This window comes from Rhopalosiphum maidis, chromosome 1 (assembly GCF_003676215.2).
Source record: "Rhopalosiphum maidis isolate BTI-1 chromosome 1, ASM367621v3, whole genome shotgun sequence".
NCBI classification, from domain to species: Eukaryota; Metazoa; Arthropoda; class Insecta; order Hemiptera; family Aphididae; genus Rhopalosiphum; species Rhopalosiphum maidis.
The window spans coordinates 56,963,586-56,983,649 of NC_040877.1; the positions used below are offsets into that span (position 1 = coordinate 56,963,586).

Genomic DNA, 20,064 nt, shown 5'->3' on the forward strand with positions numbered 1-20,064 from the left:
AAGTATAATATAATTTACAATGACGATTGACATAGGCATAAGGGTGTATATGAACAGGTACAGTACAAGTACCTTCCTATTATCATTATTAATCATAAATAATATTTATTATTTATAATCAATGTTGCTGTACATGCCGTGTAGACAAATATTACAAAAAGATTGTCCGCCATAAGTTTATTAAAAAATATTGTACTTACCTAATTTATAGTCTTTTTTTATTTTCTACAAAATGTCAATGTCAATAAAAATACATACAAATATATTTCGAATTTTATCCTATTGCGCCCTGATTTATGACCTCGGTTAATTAATTAGGAGATAGATCCAGAAACGAGTAAACAACTCAATTATTAATGTATAAAAAGGTGAAGTTATTGTCTACATTACGATAGATTCTGATTATTTCAATTTATAATTCATATTTTATATTTTTTTTAAGGAAGTTTTACATTATTGGTAGAACTTTTTATATCGTAAGAACAGAGTTTGGACTCGCACATTTAGTCCTCAATTTGTTACTAATTACAAAAAAAAACAAAAACAAAAACAAAAACAAAAAATGGTCTTACGGACCTATTGTAAATTAAGTCTTATTCATAGGATGGTATGGATAACCGTTGTTATCCATTGATGCATGTTGTATAATATTATCATTATAAACGTATATGTATACAGTGTCAAGCTCGGGCTCAGACAACTTGTTCTTAAAATATCTATAACAAAATGGTGGGGATACAAAACGTATATCTACCTTATAAAAATAATGATGTGTCGTCTACGTCCAGCTGTCTTTTGATAAACGCGGTTTATATAGGTACACGAAATTTACTCAAATAATAGTAATACCGCGATATAGATAGACGTTTATAAAACAGTTACATATTATTATGTAAAATACAAAAGTCTGGAAAAAATATTGAATAATACATAATAATATTTTATATTTATATACTGATAGGTACAGCACCAAGTATTTAATTGTGTTTACCTATGCTCACATGCGATTAATGCAGAATTATATATCGTCCGTTTTCATATAAGGACGTCCATCATTCGTTGAAATGGCCTTGTCGAATCGTCATGAAAAACCGAAAATCGTAAGTCGATCTGAATAAAAGTTATTATTTGATTTCTAAACACGCATTTTCGGTTTCTTATCCATTACTCCGGGTGTGTAACATCAACAATGATATTATCGTTATTTTTGTCTTTTAGTTTACGCTGATATACAACCTATCAGGAGGAGCTATCAATGCTCAATTCATCATTACGGTGATTGGTGAGTATCCAACTTTTATTTCACATTGAAAATAAAAGTTCATATTTTATGTTTATTATTTTACGAAATAGTTTTCTTTTTGAAAATTCGGACAAGATTGCGATCCGTAGAAAATGACAAATCTTAATAGTTTAATTAATAATAATTATGTTTTATAAGAAAATGAAACTCGTATAAATGAATCTATTAGATATAAACAATTCATTCGTATTGTTCGTAAAGCATTATATAGATTACAAATCTATACTAATATACTATATAATTTATACGACAACCGATTTTAATGATACGGCCTACAAGTATTACGCAATAGCTGTATTACGGTAATGACTATATACTTGAGTATGATATTGTTGCATATTCTTAAACATTCTCTTTCTTTTCTCACCACCGGTATGGATGTATTATACTCTACCTTGCATATCTCACTATGATTGATGACTGGTATTGTTTTTAGTAAAAATAAAGCAATGTAGCACATTTTTATGGTAATTTTAATCTCGGAATAATTTTCAAAAAAGATAAGTCAAAAAAAGATTGGCGAGCAGTAGGGTCGGGTGATGCGTTACTAATGCTACTATAAAGGACCATTATTGTGGCGAAAGAGTGATGAATTTATAATATTATAGTATTATTATTTAGTTGATTAATTTAAAAATTATTTTTATCTCATCATAAAAAAAATTAAAAAGAAATATTATTAATATCATGGGATACGAGACCTAAATGTCGGATGCAGCGCTACAATTATTGTCATTTATCCCGAGGAGACTTAGATCTTAAATATATAATCATTTTTTATTTAATACATAAAAAAATCACACACATCATTGTAAAATCAAAATCGAATATTCGATAATGAGTTGAATGCTTAAACAATTGTATATAGCCATGTAGGTATGTGTATAAATAATATTAAATATATAATAATTACACAATTTATACGCATTGCTCGAATAAAATAAGTCCAATAACATATATTTTTCTAATAAATTTCAAATTATTTTAATTAAATGCAAAATTAAAAAAGAATTTAACATCAGCAAAATAATTGACGATTTTGTCAATAAAAACTAAAAGGAAAGAATAAAAATGCTTTGGCTTAAATTTACTACCTATACAAACCATGACAGTATTAGAAAAACTAACTAAATTTAATAATAATAAAAAAAAGAGTTGAAAATGAGACTTAGAGTGGCTGATGTAATTAAGTCACTATATTAAAATACAAATAGCGTGATTCTATTTTTTATTATTATTTTTTTTTTATAGCAGTAGCTTTTCCCTTTAAATTATGTATAGATATACTCGAAGTTTTCTTTAATATCAATTTGTGATTACCTATATACAATTTTGTGAACTCTATCTACGGGCACGAGCGGTAAATAATAAAATAAAATTGTATTACTTATTTTATTATAATTTTATTATTATAAATTATCAAAAACTTTAATAGTGCTAACTCTAGCGTAGGTATAAGTACTATCTAATATTATATCGTAAATTGGTAAAAATCACGCAATGTAACGGCTATTAGCTCGGTTTACGCTTTGAGCTTAGCGTTACATAATGCAGTACGAAAAAATTTTGGTTTGAGAACTTACACCTATATAGGTAGTTAAATCATATAATTGTCGATACATTATCAGTTTATTAGTCGACGGTCTCTGATTGGCTATCAAACTTCACGAACGAACGTGTGAACGACCATATAAATATAAAACCAATAAGTTAATAACATAATAAATACGATTATGTAATATACCTATAATATATTTCACTCATTTTCGGATAGCCTTACAGTTTTATACACTGTATCGCGATGGAACAAACGTTTTTTTTTTTGGATTCGTCACGTAGGTCATTAGTATTGGTACGGTCGATAATGATTAGAGACATTATATTATATAATTATCATTGCTTATTAATATTCAAGTCGGATTCACCGCGTACTCACGGTTTCCGCAAAGTTAAAACGAACCGAAAATGAATTACAGATTATCCATCCGATACATTAACGCGCGATACGAGCAATTTATTAATATAATATTATATAATTAACCATTAAAATTAACTATGTTGATAGTTGGTTTGTTGTAATATATTCGGTCCAAACGATTTTTTCAAACGGACTACGAGGTGGGTGAGACTTGTATACTCGTTTCAATGACCTTGTATTGGATTTTTTTTAAGAAGAATATGTATATTCGTCAACCGTTAGCGCCGTTATCATTTGACAGTGAACTATCTGAGTCAAACCAATTTCTCCGAATCGCAGATTACCACTCATTACCGTATACAATAACACAATAATTGATCTGTTTAAATTATGATTTGATTTTAATTCGAGCATTGACCACGTCGAAATCGTTTTACCGGCTTCTATAATTTTATGATCTGTTCTAATAATCTTGTGATTCCATATAAACAATATAAATATAAATTATATTACCTGCCCTAAAACAGTGGTGGATTTACGAGGGAAGGGGGTCTATGGTGTCTAGACCCCCCAGACACTTATATAATATTATAGAATTTATAATAATACATATGATAAAATATACTTCTTTTTATATATACTTTTCAGGACCCCCCCTAAATATTGAAAATCCGCCACTGCGGCCTGAAAGCATATTATATAGATTTTGAAGGAATTTGGAATCATATTATTTAAATACGACTTGTCCAACTGTTCATTATACAATTAACAATCATATATATCAGTGGTTCTCAACCTTTTTGCAGTCGCAGACTGGTTAGGTGTATTTAGGGTAAATACGATACCATTTTAAGTTTTAATCGCAGACCGCGGGCCGGTGGGTAAGAATCACTGATATATATCGTACCATTAATTTATAATCAATGATCGTACTTATTAATTATTATTAAATAGTGCATTTTAGAACTCTTTAGAAGATTACCAAGCGTATGCTCAGCATCAATTTATTATGTCAACAATTTCTGTATACGTGATCCGTACTTATATAGTGTACCCGGCAACCGTAATAATAATTTGAAAGTTTTTCTCAGAACCATTTTAATAGTGTGATTAAAGTTTCGTATAGCCAATAACATAACGTGTTTATGTTACTGTTACGGTATAATCGTTATGTTATGATACTAGAGCGTATAACGCGTTATTAACAGCAAATTGCGATTATATAGTTTTTCATCTACGAAAATTAGCTTTATCGCCATCTGCTTGATAACAACTTGCACTGTTAATTAACTGGAAAATTGAGTAGTATCGTCTATATTAATTTTGATAAGAAACAACATTTGTTGGGTACACGTATTACTGTTGTGTCCAACAGTCAAATGCCGAGAGTAGCAGTGAAGGTAAAATAAATTGTTAAATTTCGTTTGCATTTTCCGTACGAAAACGTTACGACGACAGTCAAATTGTTTACGTAAAAACATTATTGAAAAAGAAAAAAACGAAAAACCCAATGTGAACTTCACGACGTGGAAAAATATTTAATCGCTCTTGTCAATTAAAAATAATTATGAGCTGACATTATTATATGTAATGTACTAATATTGTAACTCAACATCATGACTCATGGGCCATGGCTGTAATTATACGCGGAGTTCAGATAAAATTCATACCTCGATTTTAATATACGCGTTAATCTTTGTGTATCGGTGTCCGGAGATAAAACTATTTAAACTGCTGCATGAAACTAAATATTATTTTGAATCTAAAGCTATGCGTATGACGTAGGTACGCCATTTAATAATAATTATTATTCTGTGTATTGCGATAATTCATTGTGTTGCGTGCACTTACATATTAAAAACGATAACTGCAGATGTAGTCGTTGTAACGCGTAATTATTATACTATTTGGATAAAATTGCGGTGTGAGATTAAAAATATGTTGTTCATAAAATCTCGAAAATGCTACTAAATCCTATAAATATAGGGACCGTCGATTTGCGATTTTCAAAATACCTACTAATCGAGCTGTAGGTTTGTACGTAAGGTTTACCGTAATCCTTAAACTAGTTTAACACAATAATAAGGTAAAAAGGCTGTGTGCGTAGTGTTCATCCCCTAATCTCCCACGTAATGATTGACACTCAGTGTAAAAATAATGGGTCAATGTCATATGGAGGTTCTTAAAAGTCGATTGACCCAAATGGTTCATTTTTAATTTGAAAATCGTAAATCGACGTTGATCCAAACAACATTGTCATCGGAATAAATCAATTGTTTCAGCGGCACTGGGAGCGATAGCCACTGGTACCATACTCGGATGGTCGTCATCGGCCCAGACCATGTTCGAATCGGACGAGTCGCTGTTGCCGTTTACGGTCACCGCAAAGGACACGCAGACGTTCAGTTCGGTGTTTGGCATTGGCGCGGCCCTGGGAGCGCTACCGGCAGGATACGTGTCCAGGACGTTTGGTCGACCGGCCAGTATAATGTTGTTCGAGGGATTCTTGTTGGTCGGCTGGATCATGCTGGTGTTGCCCACTTACGTTTGGGTGCTGTCTTCCGGCCGGATGATGCAAGGCATCGGAGCCGGAGCTCTGTGCGCCGTTATTCCGTCGTACGTCGGCGAGATAGCTGAGCCACGGATGAGAGGTGCGTTTTATAAATGATTTTTGATTCGACGTTCGTGTTTCAGACGAAATATACCTGCTATGAACGAAACACGCATAATTTAATAGCTAGACGTAATTAAAATATAGAATTGGTTCTCGAGTCAAAAAAGTGTATGCATTTCTGATAAAAATTACTTATTATTCTATAACTGTTCGAATTGGTTCCCATACACACACACACACACACACACACACACACACACACACACACACACACACACACACACACACACACATATGAATATATAGATACTTATATTATTGAGGTCCGATGTTTGTAGTTTTCCACCAACAGTTTTATTAGAGTTTTTATTAGTTTCAGAACAAAACCTATTTCAAAACGAACTATTTATTATTGTTACGAATCAATAAACAGAAAATTTAATTTAAAATTGTATTTTTACCGCTCATGTATTATTTTCGTGATTGAAAAAGAAATCTTATGCGAAACATAATATTATCTGAGTCAAAGAAGCACACTTAAAGTGCTAAAAGTCAAGAAAAACAGCAGGGAATGAAGTTATTTGGTGAATAAAATAAATGGACTGTCAAATGTCATTGTGTTTACAATTCGTAAAAACTGTTTGCTATATAAATGCATATCACATTAATTTGTTTTTATTATATTTTATTTTAATTAACTTAAACGTATTTGATATTGGGTCAAAGTGTTAGACTACTATTATAAAACTATTTTATTATTATCAGTATTGAAAAATACACTGTTATAAAATGTATTGCTTATACTTGCATATATATAGGTTAAATATAGCAACACAAACGCGATAACTATATATGTATATTACATATGTATAGAATATAAGCTTCTAAATCTGTAAAAAAAAAATGAAATGAAACTGTTACCGATTGAATATACAATTACTGTTTGTTGATTTTTAATATAGTTGCTGTATTATTAAAACGAAAGTTCGTCGAAACCATAAATCATATTATATTTTCTGTAGATCAACCGGTAACCAATTTATATGTAGGACGTAACTAGGTATACTTGTAAGTTGTAGACTACCATAGAACCAATTTGGTAACTGGAAACCAATTCGTCTATTAAAATGTATTGTATTTATTTATATTACATATCTGTTAATATTATATTGTATTATCTAAAATGTACACCGATAGGTCGTCTGGGAACGATATTCCAATTATTCATAGTCATCGGTATACTGTACTCGTATACGTCGGGTGCGTTTATGAATTACATGCCGTTTTGCATCGCTTGTGCTTTTTGGGTGATATTACATTTTATCGGCGTCCTGTACATACCCGAATCGCCGTACCATCTTATGAACATCAACGATCCCGACCGGGCGGCCGCTTCGCTGCAGATACTCAGAGACTCGTCGGACACAACTGAAGAATTGGCATCCATCAAGGTAAGTCTGACGTAGTGTAGTAGTGACGTGTATAATGTGTAAAATAATTTTATAATCTTTATCTTTATCTTTATACATATAACATACTACATACATAAGCGTATAATATTGGATATGGACAGGCCTGAACGGGGTTGTTTTATTGAATAATACAACTTGATTAATTGCCAATATCATAATAACTTGAGTTATTTCAGCTTATTTTAAAATAATGATTATGCAAATCTATAAAAAAAAAAATTAACGATTTGCCAGTGAACAGAAGTTTAATGTACCTAACCGAAATGTAACGATATAGTGAAGTATGTTCAATTTTTCCTTGCAGAAGTTGAGTTATACATATGATGACCTAGACGTACTATTTTTCGTAGAACAGTACTTTTTTTTTATGCATGTCCTAGTGTACTTAACATTAGTGTTAAGTTCGGCACGTATACAAAAAAAATTTCGGGTGGTGGGGGGGTTTACAAAATCTAGCAATACAAATTGCGTCACAACATAATAAAACAATTTTTTCCTTGTTACTTACTCGAAAATTTTTCGGAGGGGGGGTGAACCCAAATCCCCTGTATACGTGCCTGTGTTAAGTCATAAAATTGTACTCTTTTTTGAAAATATTATGGGCTAATACATGTTTATGATTTTTATAATTTGGTATTCTTTTTATTAATATCATTGGTTCGAGCTAATGTAATCTAATATGGTTGGTAGCATAGTTAATTTAATTTGTTATCTGTTAATATGTTTCCTACATATTAACGAAGTTTTGTATTTATTTATTCAAATTCTACACATGGTATTTTTACCAAAAAAATTTTTTTTTTTTTGAATTTTTATATCTGGTCACTATATATTTATACAGCTCATATAAGAGTGACTATACATCCTGTTTTGAGTATTGTGTCCTGTAGTTGTCCTAAAAACTTCTTTCAGAATGCTTCTCTTTTTATATATTGATGCCAATTATTCCATATTAATTCTTATTTTATTAAATTAGATATAAATATTTTATAGTAGGTATACAGATAACAATTTTATTTTATTTTTGAAAAAAATAAATTTGTTGACAAAAATATTTGCTGTAGATTATGACAGTGAGTTATTTATAGATTATGTTGAGCGGCGAACGTAATCTTATCGGAAATTACAGTTTTTTTTTAAAAATAGTTTACTTTTATGTTTTTGAAATTTGATTAGTATTATTGGTTTAGTATTGTTACAATAATCGATGGTGTAAGTTGTTAGTTTGTTACTTTATAAAATTCTAATATTCTAATAAAATACTTAAAAAAATAAATTAAAATTAAAATGACTAAGAGAAGATGCGTATTTACTCTCAATTTAAAAGTTGAATTTCTGTACTTAAAAGATAATGAAATTTTATACATATTCATTTGATTCAGCTTATGGATTGTAAATCAACAATAACAAAAAATCACGGAAAAAATTTCCTGTGCACGTACAAAATGTGAATTGATAATTGTGAATGTAATAGCTCCTTTTGCCATTCAACAGATGTTATATGTACTAAAATCAATTAAATTTTCAACAATTATAGTGAACACGTTAAACCATAATAATTCAAAACTTATAGTACGAGTACTTTTACCAATTTAAATTCGATATTTTAAACTCCAAAGTAAGAGTAAAAATTAAAGTGATAAAATTTACGAATTTAAAAGGAGCAACATCAAATATTTGAACAGACTGTATAGAGTGAATGTTTAAAAGAAATACAATTTATTAAATAAAATCGTTATATTTTCGAGTGACAATTGCAATTTAACTTACTGCAAAGTTAATTATATTTAGGCATAATTATGAAAAATCAACAAAAATCTGTAACGATTAATAAATATTACTTAGAATATATTATTAAAAGTAATTTTGTCTTGTTTTTTTATTTTTATTTTTATTTTTTGTCATCTTAAGCTAATATAATATAAATTAATCGTATATTATGGTATATATATATATATATATAACAATCAATGGGGTATAAATTAATTCACTATAGGTACTAAAATATGAAAAATTGAGCTACTTGATTCAATTTTTTTTTCAGACGTTTGTCGAAAAACAGCAATCTCAAAGTTTTACAGTGTTGGAAGTTTTGTCTGACAAAGTGAATCGCAAGGCCTTGTTAATCAGTATTGGATGTATGTTTTTCCAGCAAATGAGTGGTATAAACGTGGTAATATTTTACATGACCGACATATTCAAATCGACCGGCAGCAACATAAGTCCGAATACGTGCACCATAATCGTCGGTATTGTACAGGTAATAAAATTATGACGATTAAGTCACGTGTAGAATTATAGAAACTTTAAGACGACAGAATAAAATAAAAACAGTCGTATTACTAGTGCCTCGTGTTTAATTAAAAATTGTTTGCCTCATTAAGCATCTAATATCCATCTATGGCCAGTATATTATATCGAACACTATAAAATTATAATGCGCATCCAATTTTCTTGTTTTATAAGAAATATTATAATGATTGGATTTAGGTACATAGAGTATTTTTGCTGCCCATCACATAATACTATACAAGAATAATTAAGTTACCTTGCTAATAATTAAGTCACCCACGAGTTAGATATCGAATAACACTGAATATGATTTAATATCTTTTATAAATAATAAATGCATATTATAATACATATTATAATTGTACAAAATCACAAAGAGGATAGCTTCGTACGAGCTTCGTTCAATAACAGCGCTTTAGACAATTTAAAATGTTATAATCATTTTACACGGAAAATATTTTAATATTTTCAAAATAAAATCATAAAAATAAATATCTAAACCAAGACGTTACAAATTATAACACCATCTTTTTATATAACTCATCAATTTCAAGACAGATTATTTTTTTTTTCGTTTTGTATAGCTCGTCATGACAGTCGTATCTTTTACTATAATCGACAAGAGTGGTCGAAAGGCGTTACTCGTGATCTCGGCGTTACTGATGGCGACCTGCTACGCGGGATTGGGTGGATTTTTCTTGATCAAAACGCATTACCTAGAACTGGCGTCAAAACTCAACTGGTTGCCCCTAGTGTGCATCGCTGTGTACATATCGGCGTTTTCCATCGGCTACGGTCCCGTGCCATGGATAATGATGGGCGAAATATATTCGTCGGAGGTTCGTAACGCGCAGGAATTTCTCAAAGTCGGTGTTACAGTTTTACTATAATATATTATAATACATTGTATTCTTCGTACGCGCCCAATCGAGCGCCGTATTATAGTATATTATGATAATATTATGATCGTGTGATACGACAGCAGCCACGCGTTGGTCTATCGGCGTTCGTCCCGTTACAAGTACGTTTGTCTTATTCCGTCGCACACTGCTGTGATATGATCGTATATTTTATATATATATATGTGTGTGTGTGTTGTGTGTGTGTGTCGTGTGTGTACATAAATATAAAAACGATAATTAATCAGTTGCATATGAACTGCAACATATTATTTCATATTATTTGATAGTATCAATGTGTATAATATATCATACTATATTATAATACAATATACCTATATACTTTGCTCGACGTCGAGACGCGCATAAAAACGTTACGACGACAATTTTATACGAGCGCCGAGCACCGCCGTTGGATTCGAAACGAATAAAAATTGTGGCTGCGTGCATAGTAATATTACAATTTACAAGTAGTATAAGTAAGTACACGCGTTACGCGTATACTGCAATAGCAATAATAATAATTACAAAGTACAGCGCATACGCACTACATCAATATTATAATATTATACGCGTACGTACGTATAATGTGAGTGTAATGGAACCGATGATAAAATAACAAACTATAACAGAGTAAAGGGCCCGAGTTATACCTATAATATGTATGTACTACACACGCGTACGCGCCATTACAGTAATATATTTCGTCGTGGGACCGGCTGCGGCTTAATAAACGTCGTTTCACAACGCCAATTCGGTCCGGAGCCTCATATCGGCAACACAATGGAATAAAACTCACTCGCCCCCGACAAAACACATAAACGAATTTATGCGTCAGACTCGCGACGATATATTATACACACGCGTACACGCTATAATACATACCGATTCACCGTATTATTGTACAGTTTTGCGACGACGGTTAATTTAATCGCGTTCGAGCGAACGATTCGTCGGAAAGATGGTATTCGACTTAATTACATTTTAATATACGGTTCCAAATCCGTTACAATTTTCATTTTACGTTTTCGTGATTAATTTTTTTTTTTTTTTTGGTTAAGTATTTTTTGTTTCACAGCTTGTTTTACAATAATTTACATTAATATAACAGTATGTACCCAGTCAAGAGTTCAATATTTTAAGACTTGAATTCTATAAAATTATTATGCCGATTCAACAGTATACGATTGACCTGATTATTGATACACAGTAGATTCGTCTCATCAGTGTCTGCACGTATGTCGACACACAGAGTTTGTTAGTTTTTATGTTGGTTCACAATAAATAAATACATTTTTTTTACATCATTTACACGAAAAAGGTTAAACAGCATATTCATATATTTACTGCGTATAGTTGTTCCAGTATTAAAAAAAAAACGTTTTTTTTTTTTTTTTGTTAATTAAGTAAATTTATTTTATATTTGAATATACACAAAATACCAACACGGACTGAATTAACTGTGAAATTTTATTTTTACGTCCTTTCGTTACATGTTTAAATAACAAAAAATTGTTTACGAACAACTTTGAACTTTCGTGTAATAATTACATGATATAATAATATAGTAAAAAGTAAAACGAAACAGCAAAATCTTTTTCCTTCGAAAACACTTTTTATTTTTGATTAAAACATATTTTTATTCTTTAAATTTCTGATACGATATCACTAAACTCATGTATCTATATTATTATCAAATAATATATCATAATCAGTAATTTTATTTGACATGTACGTTATTGAATATAAAATTTAATTTACCTAATTTATGATATAGGTGATTTATAAAATAATTGATAATTTGTCTGTAAATAACAATGTTAATCAATCTTTAATTAACTTGTGGTGACTTATAACTAAAAAGCTATGTATTTATGTATAAAAAGTTGTTCAATGGAAATGGAAGAAGTGTTTTTTTTTTTCGAGTAGATAGTTTTAAAACCAATTTGTCCTGACTTTCAGGTAAAGCCAATCGGGACGAGTCTGACTACCTGTACCAACTGGACGCTAGTGTTCGTGGTCACGTACGTGTCTACAGAGCTGACTCGTTGGCTGGGCCAAGCTGGTTGCTTCCTAACATTCAGCGCGTTTTGCTTGATGGGAGCAGCGTTTGCTGCATCTATTGTACCAGAAACGAAAAACAAGACATTGGCCGAAATACAGCTGAAACTAGTCGGAAAATCTAAGATCATCCCGGTGGCGGTCAATGTTGTGGAGGTTGTGGGGGATGAGGCGCCTCAAATGACTACCACGTTTTCATAAATTCAACGTTTAAATCTTGATCGACGTTTTCCAAACGGGATATCCAAGATCTTCCCTCTCCACCATGGCCAATAATTGTAATAAATAATGTGTATTTTTATCATACACAACCCATTGTAATTTAAGTTGTATAATATTATATGCATATCATCTTCAGGCCAGTTCTATATACACATGTGCACCTACCGTTGAAAGAGTAATTAAAACTATCCTCCGAAGATACCAACTTTTTTTCAAATGAGAATCACCATGTTTCCTGTTAATTGTTAAGTAGATGATTTTTTTTGAACACGTTGATGTATCCAAATCGAAATTCAACCAAATATTTTTGGAGTTAATTAATAATTTTTACGAAAAATAATATCTTCATGATAATAGATTTGATATAAATTCCTACATCATCATGAAAAAAAAAATTATCTGCTTAATAATTTATTATTTGAAAATGTGTTCTTTAAGTATATAATACATAATACAATAAAGAAGAAAACTTTGAAGTGAGTATCATGCTTGTGAATCGCCCTGTAAAGTTTTATAAGATATGTTTAGGAGATTAGAATTCTCAAACATATTTAAGTCTCGCGGCGAAACATGTTTTTCAGTACTTATTCATTTACAATTAATGTATTCCATAAATAATATAATAAACCATAATGAAAACTCGATTTACATTCTCATGTTTAACTTACATTTTTTATTTTTATTTTTTATTACAATCGAAGAATATTATAGTTGTATAACATGTTTTTTACGAAAATATTTATTGTCAGTAAGCTGAATTTCAATGGTACATATACTGCAAGTAATATGCAATAGATAATACTTGATGATTTAAACATTTTAAACGTAAGGTATAAATCAAGACGTGTCTCTGTCCTTAAACGAATCGCGTGACCATTTATCATGTAAAGGTTGAAAATATAATATATATTATCACGACATCAATGTGTATCTATGGTTGAAGAACAATTTTAAGTTGTAATATTATTCATAATAGTTATTACATATCTATATTATATGCACGTAAAGTTTGTTTATTTTATCTATGTCTTGTAGTTATAAATTATAATATTTTATCTATACTAGCAAAAAAAGAATCCAATGAATACAATGAACACATTGTGTGTGTTAATAGTCTTATAAAAACTATTATTTTGATTACTATTTTAAAATTATTTTAAAGGTGACTTTGCTTTTGTCATCTAAGCTTATTCTTAAATTTATATACTTAAATTTTTAACGTTAAGAATAATATATGTTAATTTATATGATGCGAATGAATAGAGATAATAATAGTAAGTTATGATAGTAATGTTTACAGTGATCTAGCAGATATAATATATTAATATTGTGTACTATATAATGTGAAATAAAAAATAAAGTATTATTAAGATCTATTTAGACAAAAAATAATAAGTTTAATTATTATTATTTGTAACGTAAACTTAATTTTAAATAAATCATAAGTAAATAATATTATTATACCGTTTAATGCTTGAATAAAAAAATATAAATACTAATGTATATAATAATTTATAGTATTCGTACAACAATATGACTACTGACTAAAAATATATTATAAATATAGCTATATATATATATAACTAATGAAAATTATATTAAAAAAGATTTTTCAAACAATATAAACGTAAATTTAAAAATAATTGAATAAACTTATAAACTACATACTACATTGTTATCTGTGATTTCATTACATAAATACCATTTTAATTTATTGTAAAGGTATAAATTTGATTTATTATTTAATATTTACACAATAATTAGAGCCAATAAGGCAATAATATATAAAAGCCAAATATTATGTAATAATTGAATATTAAAATGTTTACAAATTAGCTTTAATTAAGGCTATCGAATAAAAAATTTGATTTTATCAAATATCATAATACATAATAGAATCCGGCAAAGACGTAGCTGGTATTTGGTCATTCGAAGACAAATTAACTATCTTCGTTATATAGTGAACAATGGCGATCAATAGAGACAGGTATTTTGTCACGTACACATATATTAAAATATAATGAAAATAACAACGAAGTAACTGGGTGCAACCGGATATGTCCTTTGACTAGTGATTTTCATACATTGAGTATTGCGTCGTTAATTGTTATGACGTTTTAAGATGATCGACACGTGGGAAAATGCCAACGAGCTTGGTTTTTAACTTGACTGGACTGCAATAATAAAGGTGAAACGTTAATACAATAAGTTTTTGAAACTATATTATAAATAAGTGTAATATTTAAAATCTTTAATAATATTTACTTTTGTCGTTCCGAAATTTTAATAGGAAAAAATAATAAAATATAATATAATATTAACTAGAGATATAATAACACAGTTGATGCAAATATAGAGGAGTACCTTCTAAAAAAATCTTTAGTTCCCCAAAATACTGATCAGATACATAATGTAAAGATACGTAAGTAACGGAAGAAAAGCAATTTTTTTTATTTCATCAAAGTAACCAAGCTCCCTTTCTAAATGCGAAGCTTATTTGCATTTATGAACTATGAATTCATAAATATCTTTTCCATATAAATATGTATTTAGCAACACATTTTTATAACATAAAAATGGAAATAGATAGTGAATAATATTATATGTTAAAAAATCGCACTGTGTATACAATTATTATGTAATAATTGCATTTTTATCATCTTTAATTTTGTGTGCATTTATTTTAATTATATAATAACCAATCGAATAATTTTACGTAATGAGTTTGTATACATTACACACACACACACACACACACACATATATAAAATATAAGACATAGTAAAACGATTATTGAAATATTTTATAGGTATACCATTGAATATTATATACATGTATTAGTTGGATTTGTGTTCTTAAAAAAGATTCATTGTTTTACGCAGGTAAAGAGTTTTTTAATAAAAAAAAATTTACACGCCTAATACAATAAACAAAGATAAATAATGTCAAACAATGTAATAAACTGTTTAAGTACCCATAACTTAGATTCTGTAATCGAAATGTAAGTAAATTATGTCACATGATGGCAATGAATTCGGTATTCCGCAGACAATGTCGAGGTTAAAAATAAACGTATATAGCAGGTAGTAAATACGCTGCACTTATGACGAAATCGAGAGATACATATTAATTATTTGTTCAAATATCAAGTGCCTCAAGATTTTTTATAAATTATGTTGTGTGTATTATCTCAAAGACTCTAAAAATAAAAGTCGTTTACTCTCAATGGCAGCAATAAAACGTTTTTTTATGAGACATCAATCTTACCCCGGAGCAGGGGCGTCATTTCAACTTTTTTAAAGGTATGCTAACAAGAAAGCAAGCCAAAAAAATTTCTAGCAGGCCAATATGTTATAATATAGTGTATACTAGTTATTACAAAAAAAAATTTACTCGCTAAGCTCATAATTAATGTAATTCTTCGTCACTATAACGATTTAATATAATATTATTATTGTATATACACCTAATAATCCCAGGTTAATACTTATCTAAATTATTTTATTTTAAATTTACTTATTTATATTTTATAGATAGTAAATGGAAAATAAAACAAACATTTTTTATCCTTTTCAGTGAAATAAGGCGCTCATTTAATGCAGTTGTCACTGGTAATTTTAACATTATAGACAATATTTTTATTGTTTCAGGAAATGCAAATGGTAAATTTAAAACAATATTTAATATTAATTTTAATTTAAATTGGGGCATGTCTTCTAGTTCTAATATTGCCTTAATTGAAGAAAATTCTGATGGCAGGCTTAAAGAATTAATTTGGAAACTTCCGTAGTGGTCTAAGAACTTATTAACAGTAACATATTCTATATGAAGAAAATTAGAATTTGTATAGTCAAATACAAGGGTCGGCAACCTTTTTACCTACACGGGCCATAATTTTTTTCAGTTTTTCATTGTGGGACGCATACAAAATTAAAATATTAAAAAATATAATTTGTTATATATATACATTAAATACCATTATATTACGTTTTCGCTCGTAGCTTATCTCATGAGATTAGATATATAATAGTCATGATTAAATTTTATTTATATCAATTTAAGATATAAAATTGAAATTTTTAACACCATTAAATATATTTGGTGGGCCACAGCAAAAAATTCCGAGGGCCGCGGGTTGCTGATGTCTGGTCAAATACATTAAATATGTCAAAAATGTGTTCATCAACACCTACTACAACTTATGGCTAAATATGTCGATGCTTGAGACCAATTATGTATAAAAAAAAAAGAATAATTTTTGCCCGGCGCAATCAAATTGGATCTTGATAAATTTTAGGTATGCATATGCATACTCTGCAATACCCCAAATGATGCCCCTGCACCGGAGACAACACGACTGCCGAGTGTGTATATCATATCACGCACATGGTTCACATAGTGCACCTACTCGTCGATTATTCGACGAAGTAAATTGTATAGGTACGAAAATTGACGAAACATAATGATAATTGTTTGTAAAACGCGTACAATATAAATATTGTTTATACGTGAGGTGTTCTTATATTATTACAGACGAGTTGTACTTTATATTTTTACGACTCGGCCGCGGACCAAAACATTATCATATCGTCCCTGATGTGCGATGATCGTCACGCATTAACGATTGGGGACGCGTAGTTATATCGTATCGACTTGGGCACACGTTTTCGTTGGCTGTATATTATCGTTAATTATTATGTTCAGTCAATCGTTTCGCAACATGGCCATACAAAATTCCACCGATTGAGTCTCTTCGATGAACCATCGTATATGGTACTTATGATATGTAAACGTGTGACGGTTATATTGGTATAATATGCATCAATATAGGTATAATGGGTATATAGGTATATTACCTATATAGAAATAACTGATATTAATATGTGCCGTCGTCGGATTCTATATGCTCCATGTAAAGTTACATCATTTCATATCATAGAAATCATAATTAGAAAAGTTATTAATTTTTTTTTACCTCACAGTCATCCTTTTTCGTATTACGAGTAGGTATATTATAATAATTAATTAAAATTTATCTGACTGTAATTTTTTGATATGGCACATTGAAAGTTTGGGTGTCTCTGTTTAAATCACCACGAAACAACTTAATTTTGTATCATAACATTGATATTCTTTCATTAATATCTAAATTAGAGTTATAAAATGTCTTATTCATCACTTTTAAAAAAAAAATAATATAATAAATATTTTGGATTTTTAATTTCTGTTTCAAAAATGGTATCAGTCATCACAGTTATTTAAATTAATAACCAAAGTTTTAAACTGTCGTACGGTTACTACTGCTTATTAGACACCGGCCTATATAGTAATGAGTAATGAACAAAAATCTATATGATTTAACCACAGAAAATAGCATTTTTATACACAGTTTATACCATTAGGAACCATATGATTTGAAGTTTTGGTATATCGAATAATCGTATAGCTCATAATACTCCGTATTTTATTATTATTACGATTACGACGGTGTACCATAGACCATAGTAAACGTTATCATAACCGATTGAGTAATCGATCGCACCAATTGTTTATCTAATCAATTAAAGTACTTAACTCATTCCATCAACTTAGTTTGAACGGCTTAGTTGCGTGGCCTGAAATAACAATTAACCACGTTGGAGTTCTAGCTAGGCAGTAAAAAATATATGTTTACAATTTATACATATATTTATCAACTCTGTACACAAAAAGTCATTTATTAGTTATCAGTTATTTATTAGGTATTATGTAATTATTTTGAAATGATATCTTATAACTTGTTTTATATTATTAATATTTATTAGCATTTACAAGTTAGATTAAAAATGATAATTTATTATGTTTTTATTATGAATGAAAAAATGAAATGGTGTTGCAAGAAAATGAGCTACAACGATTCTTTCAAATTTATAATCCAAAATAATGCCAAAATTATTGCAGTTACATTAATAGTATCTACCACTAATACTTGGCGATTAGGAGTATAATAAGATATTTCTCTTTTGCATTGAAAGCAAAAATGCTTTTAGCTTTAATTTTAAAATTAACATGCTTCATTGACAAGTTTTACGTAAAATACTGCTTGTATGGTGAAACGCATTTAGCTACTGTATCAATTATGGGTTTAGTCTTTAGTCTATGTAGACTATTTTCAGTTATTAATAATCATTGACTATAGAAATGTCTATTGAAAATTACATTACTATTATATTGTTTTAAATATTACATTGCACGGATATTATTTGTTGATTAACTATAGATTTGTTTTGCTAAACAATCGTTCACAATTCATGTATAATGCATATAATGTTAAATAGGTATCTACAGCATTTAAGCGTTTGAATTTTGCATTACGATTACTTTATTTTTAAATATTATTACAAATATAATACAATTCAATTACCGTGTTATGTACCTAAAATATTGTCACAAATAAATTTATTACACAAAAAAAAAATATATATTTATAATGTGCATATTGTGTTCAACAGTAAGTCATATACGATTCAAATTCAATAATAATAGTATGTTACTGATATCACTACGAACAGCCTGGTTCTCTGCTAGCAATATAATGACTAAAACCGTTTTTTAAAAGCTATAGAGCCGCAGGATATTATTTAATATTTTAGTATTAATTATTAATTATTTTTTATCGTTTACTCTCACTGAATTCAATGCAAATATACGCATGTATGGTTTATCTACTCGACTGTTCAAGTCATCACTTACCTACTCAATCTCACACAGCATTTATTCATAATCATTGTAGATACCGTAGCTACTGTGACGTTTTATTATCATATTTCGAGTCGTGGCCAATTAGCAGTAGAACTTTCGGTAATGCTTCATTGTCGTCGTAACAATGAGGGCCATTATGATTATTTCAAACAAGATTATAATAATATAAAACCGCATTATGAGTCGATAATAATAAGGTCGTCTGATGATATCACATTCATAAACGGTACGATGTTTAGTAATAATAAATAATATTATTTATATATTATGTATTATTCAGTGTGTCATTATAATACGGTGCGGTGGTCATAAGCTCTAACAACGAGTGTGTGGTAAGAAGGCACTTATTATTGGGTATTAGATTATGGACAGTTGTTTATGTTTTTAAAACGTATGTCAATAGAATAAACTGTAAAACATTCGTCTGTCAAACGAATACAATATAAAGGTTGCACCTTGAAAACATATTAGTCATACTAAAACAATAATAGCCAAATTACGCGAACAATATTTATTTTGAATATTTTGAGATGCCAACGCCA

General features: G+C 29.3%; 1 protein-coding gene across 3 annotated transcripts; it reads left to right on the forward strand.

Annotated features, from left to right (window-relative positions):
• Positions 1-838: 838 nt before the first annotated feature.
• LOC113560840 (facilitated trehalose transporter Tret1-2 homolog) lies at positions 839-13,425 on the forward strand. Of its 3 annotated transcripts, XR_003406135.1 has the most exons (8): positions 844-1,100; positions 1,219-1,282; positions 5,504-5,872; positions 7,033-7,286; positions 9,352-9,567; positions 10,184-10,438; positions 12,461-12,837; positions 12,918-13,425. XR_003406135.1 is itself a non-coding variant. In XM_026966942.1 (7 exons), exons 1-7 carry the CDS (start codon positions 1,065-1,067, stop codon positions 12,758-12,760), a joined length of 1,494 nt encoding a protein of 497 aa, XP_026822743.1. In that variant the 5' UTR covers positions 844-1,064; the 3' UTR covers positions 12,761-13,425. The 3 variants fall into 3 exon arrangements, 2 of the variants coding, with proteins under 2 accessions (XP_026822745.1, XP_026822743.1); XM_026966942.1 differs by having other exon boundaries at positions 12,461-13,425; XM_026966944.1 differs by lacking the exon at positions 10,184-10,438 and having other exon boundaries at positions 839-1,100; positions 12,461-13,425.
• The last annotated feature ends 6,639 nt before the right edge of the window (positions 13,426-20,064 follow it).

Bases quoted from the DNA above. Each gene is read 5' to 3' on its own strand.
- LOC113560840 (XM_026966942.1), top strand. From the start codon at position 1,065: ATGGCCTTGTCGAATCGTCATGAAAAACCGAAAATC. The intron at 1,101-1,218 runs GTAAGTCGATCT...TTTGTCTTTTAG, and splicing joins GTCATGAAAAACCGAAAATC to TTTACGCTGATATACAACCT. The intron at 10,439-12,460 runs GTTCGTAACGCG...CCTGACTTTCAG, and splicing joins GCGAAATATATTCGTCGGAG to GTAAAGCCAATCGGGACGAG.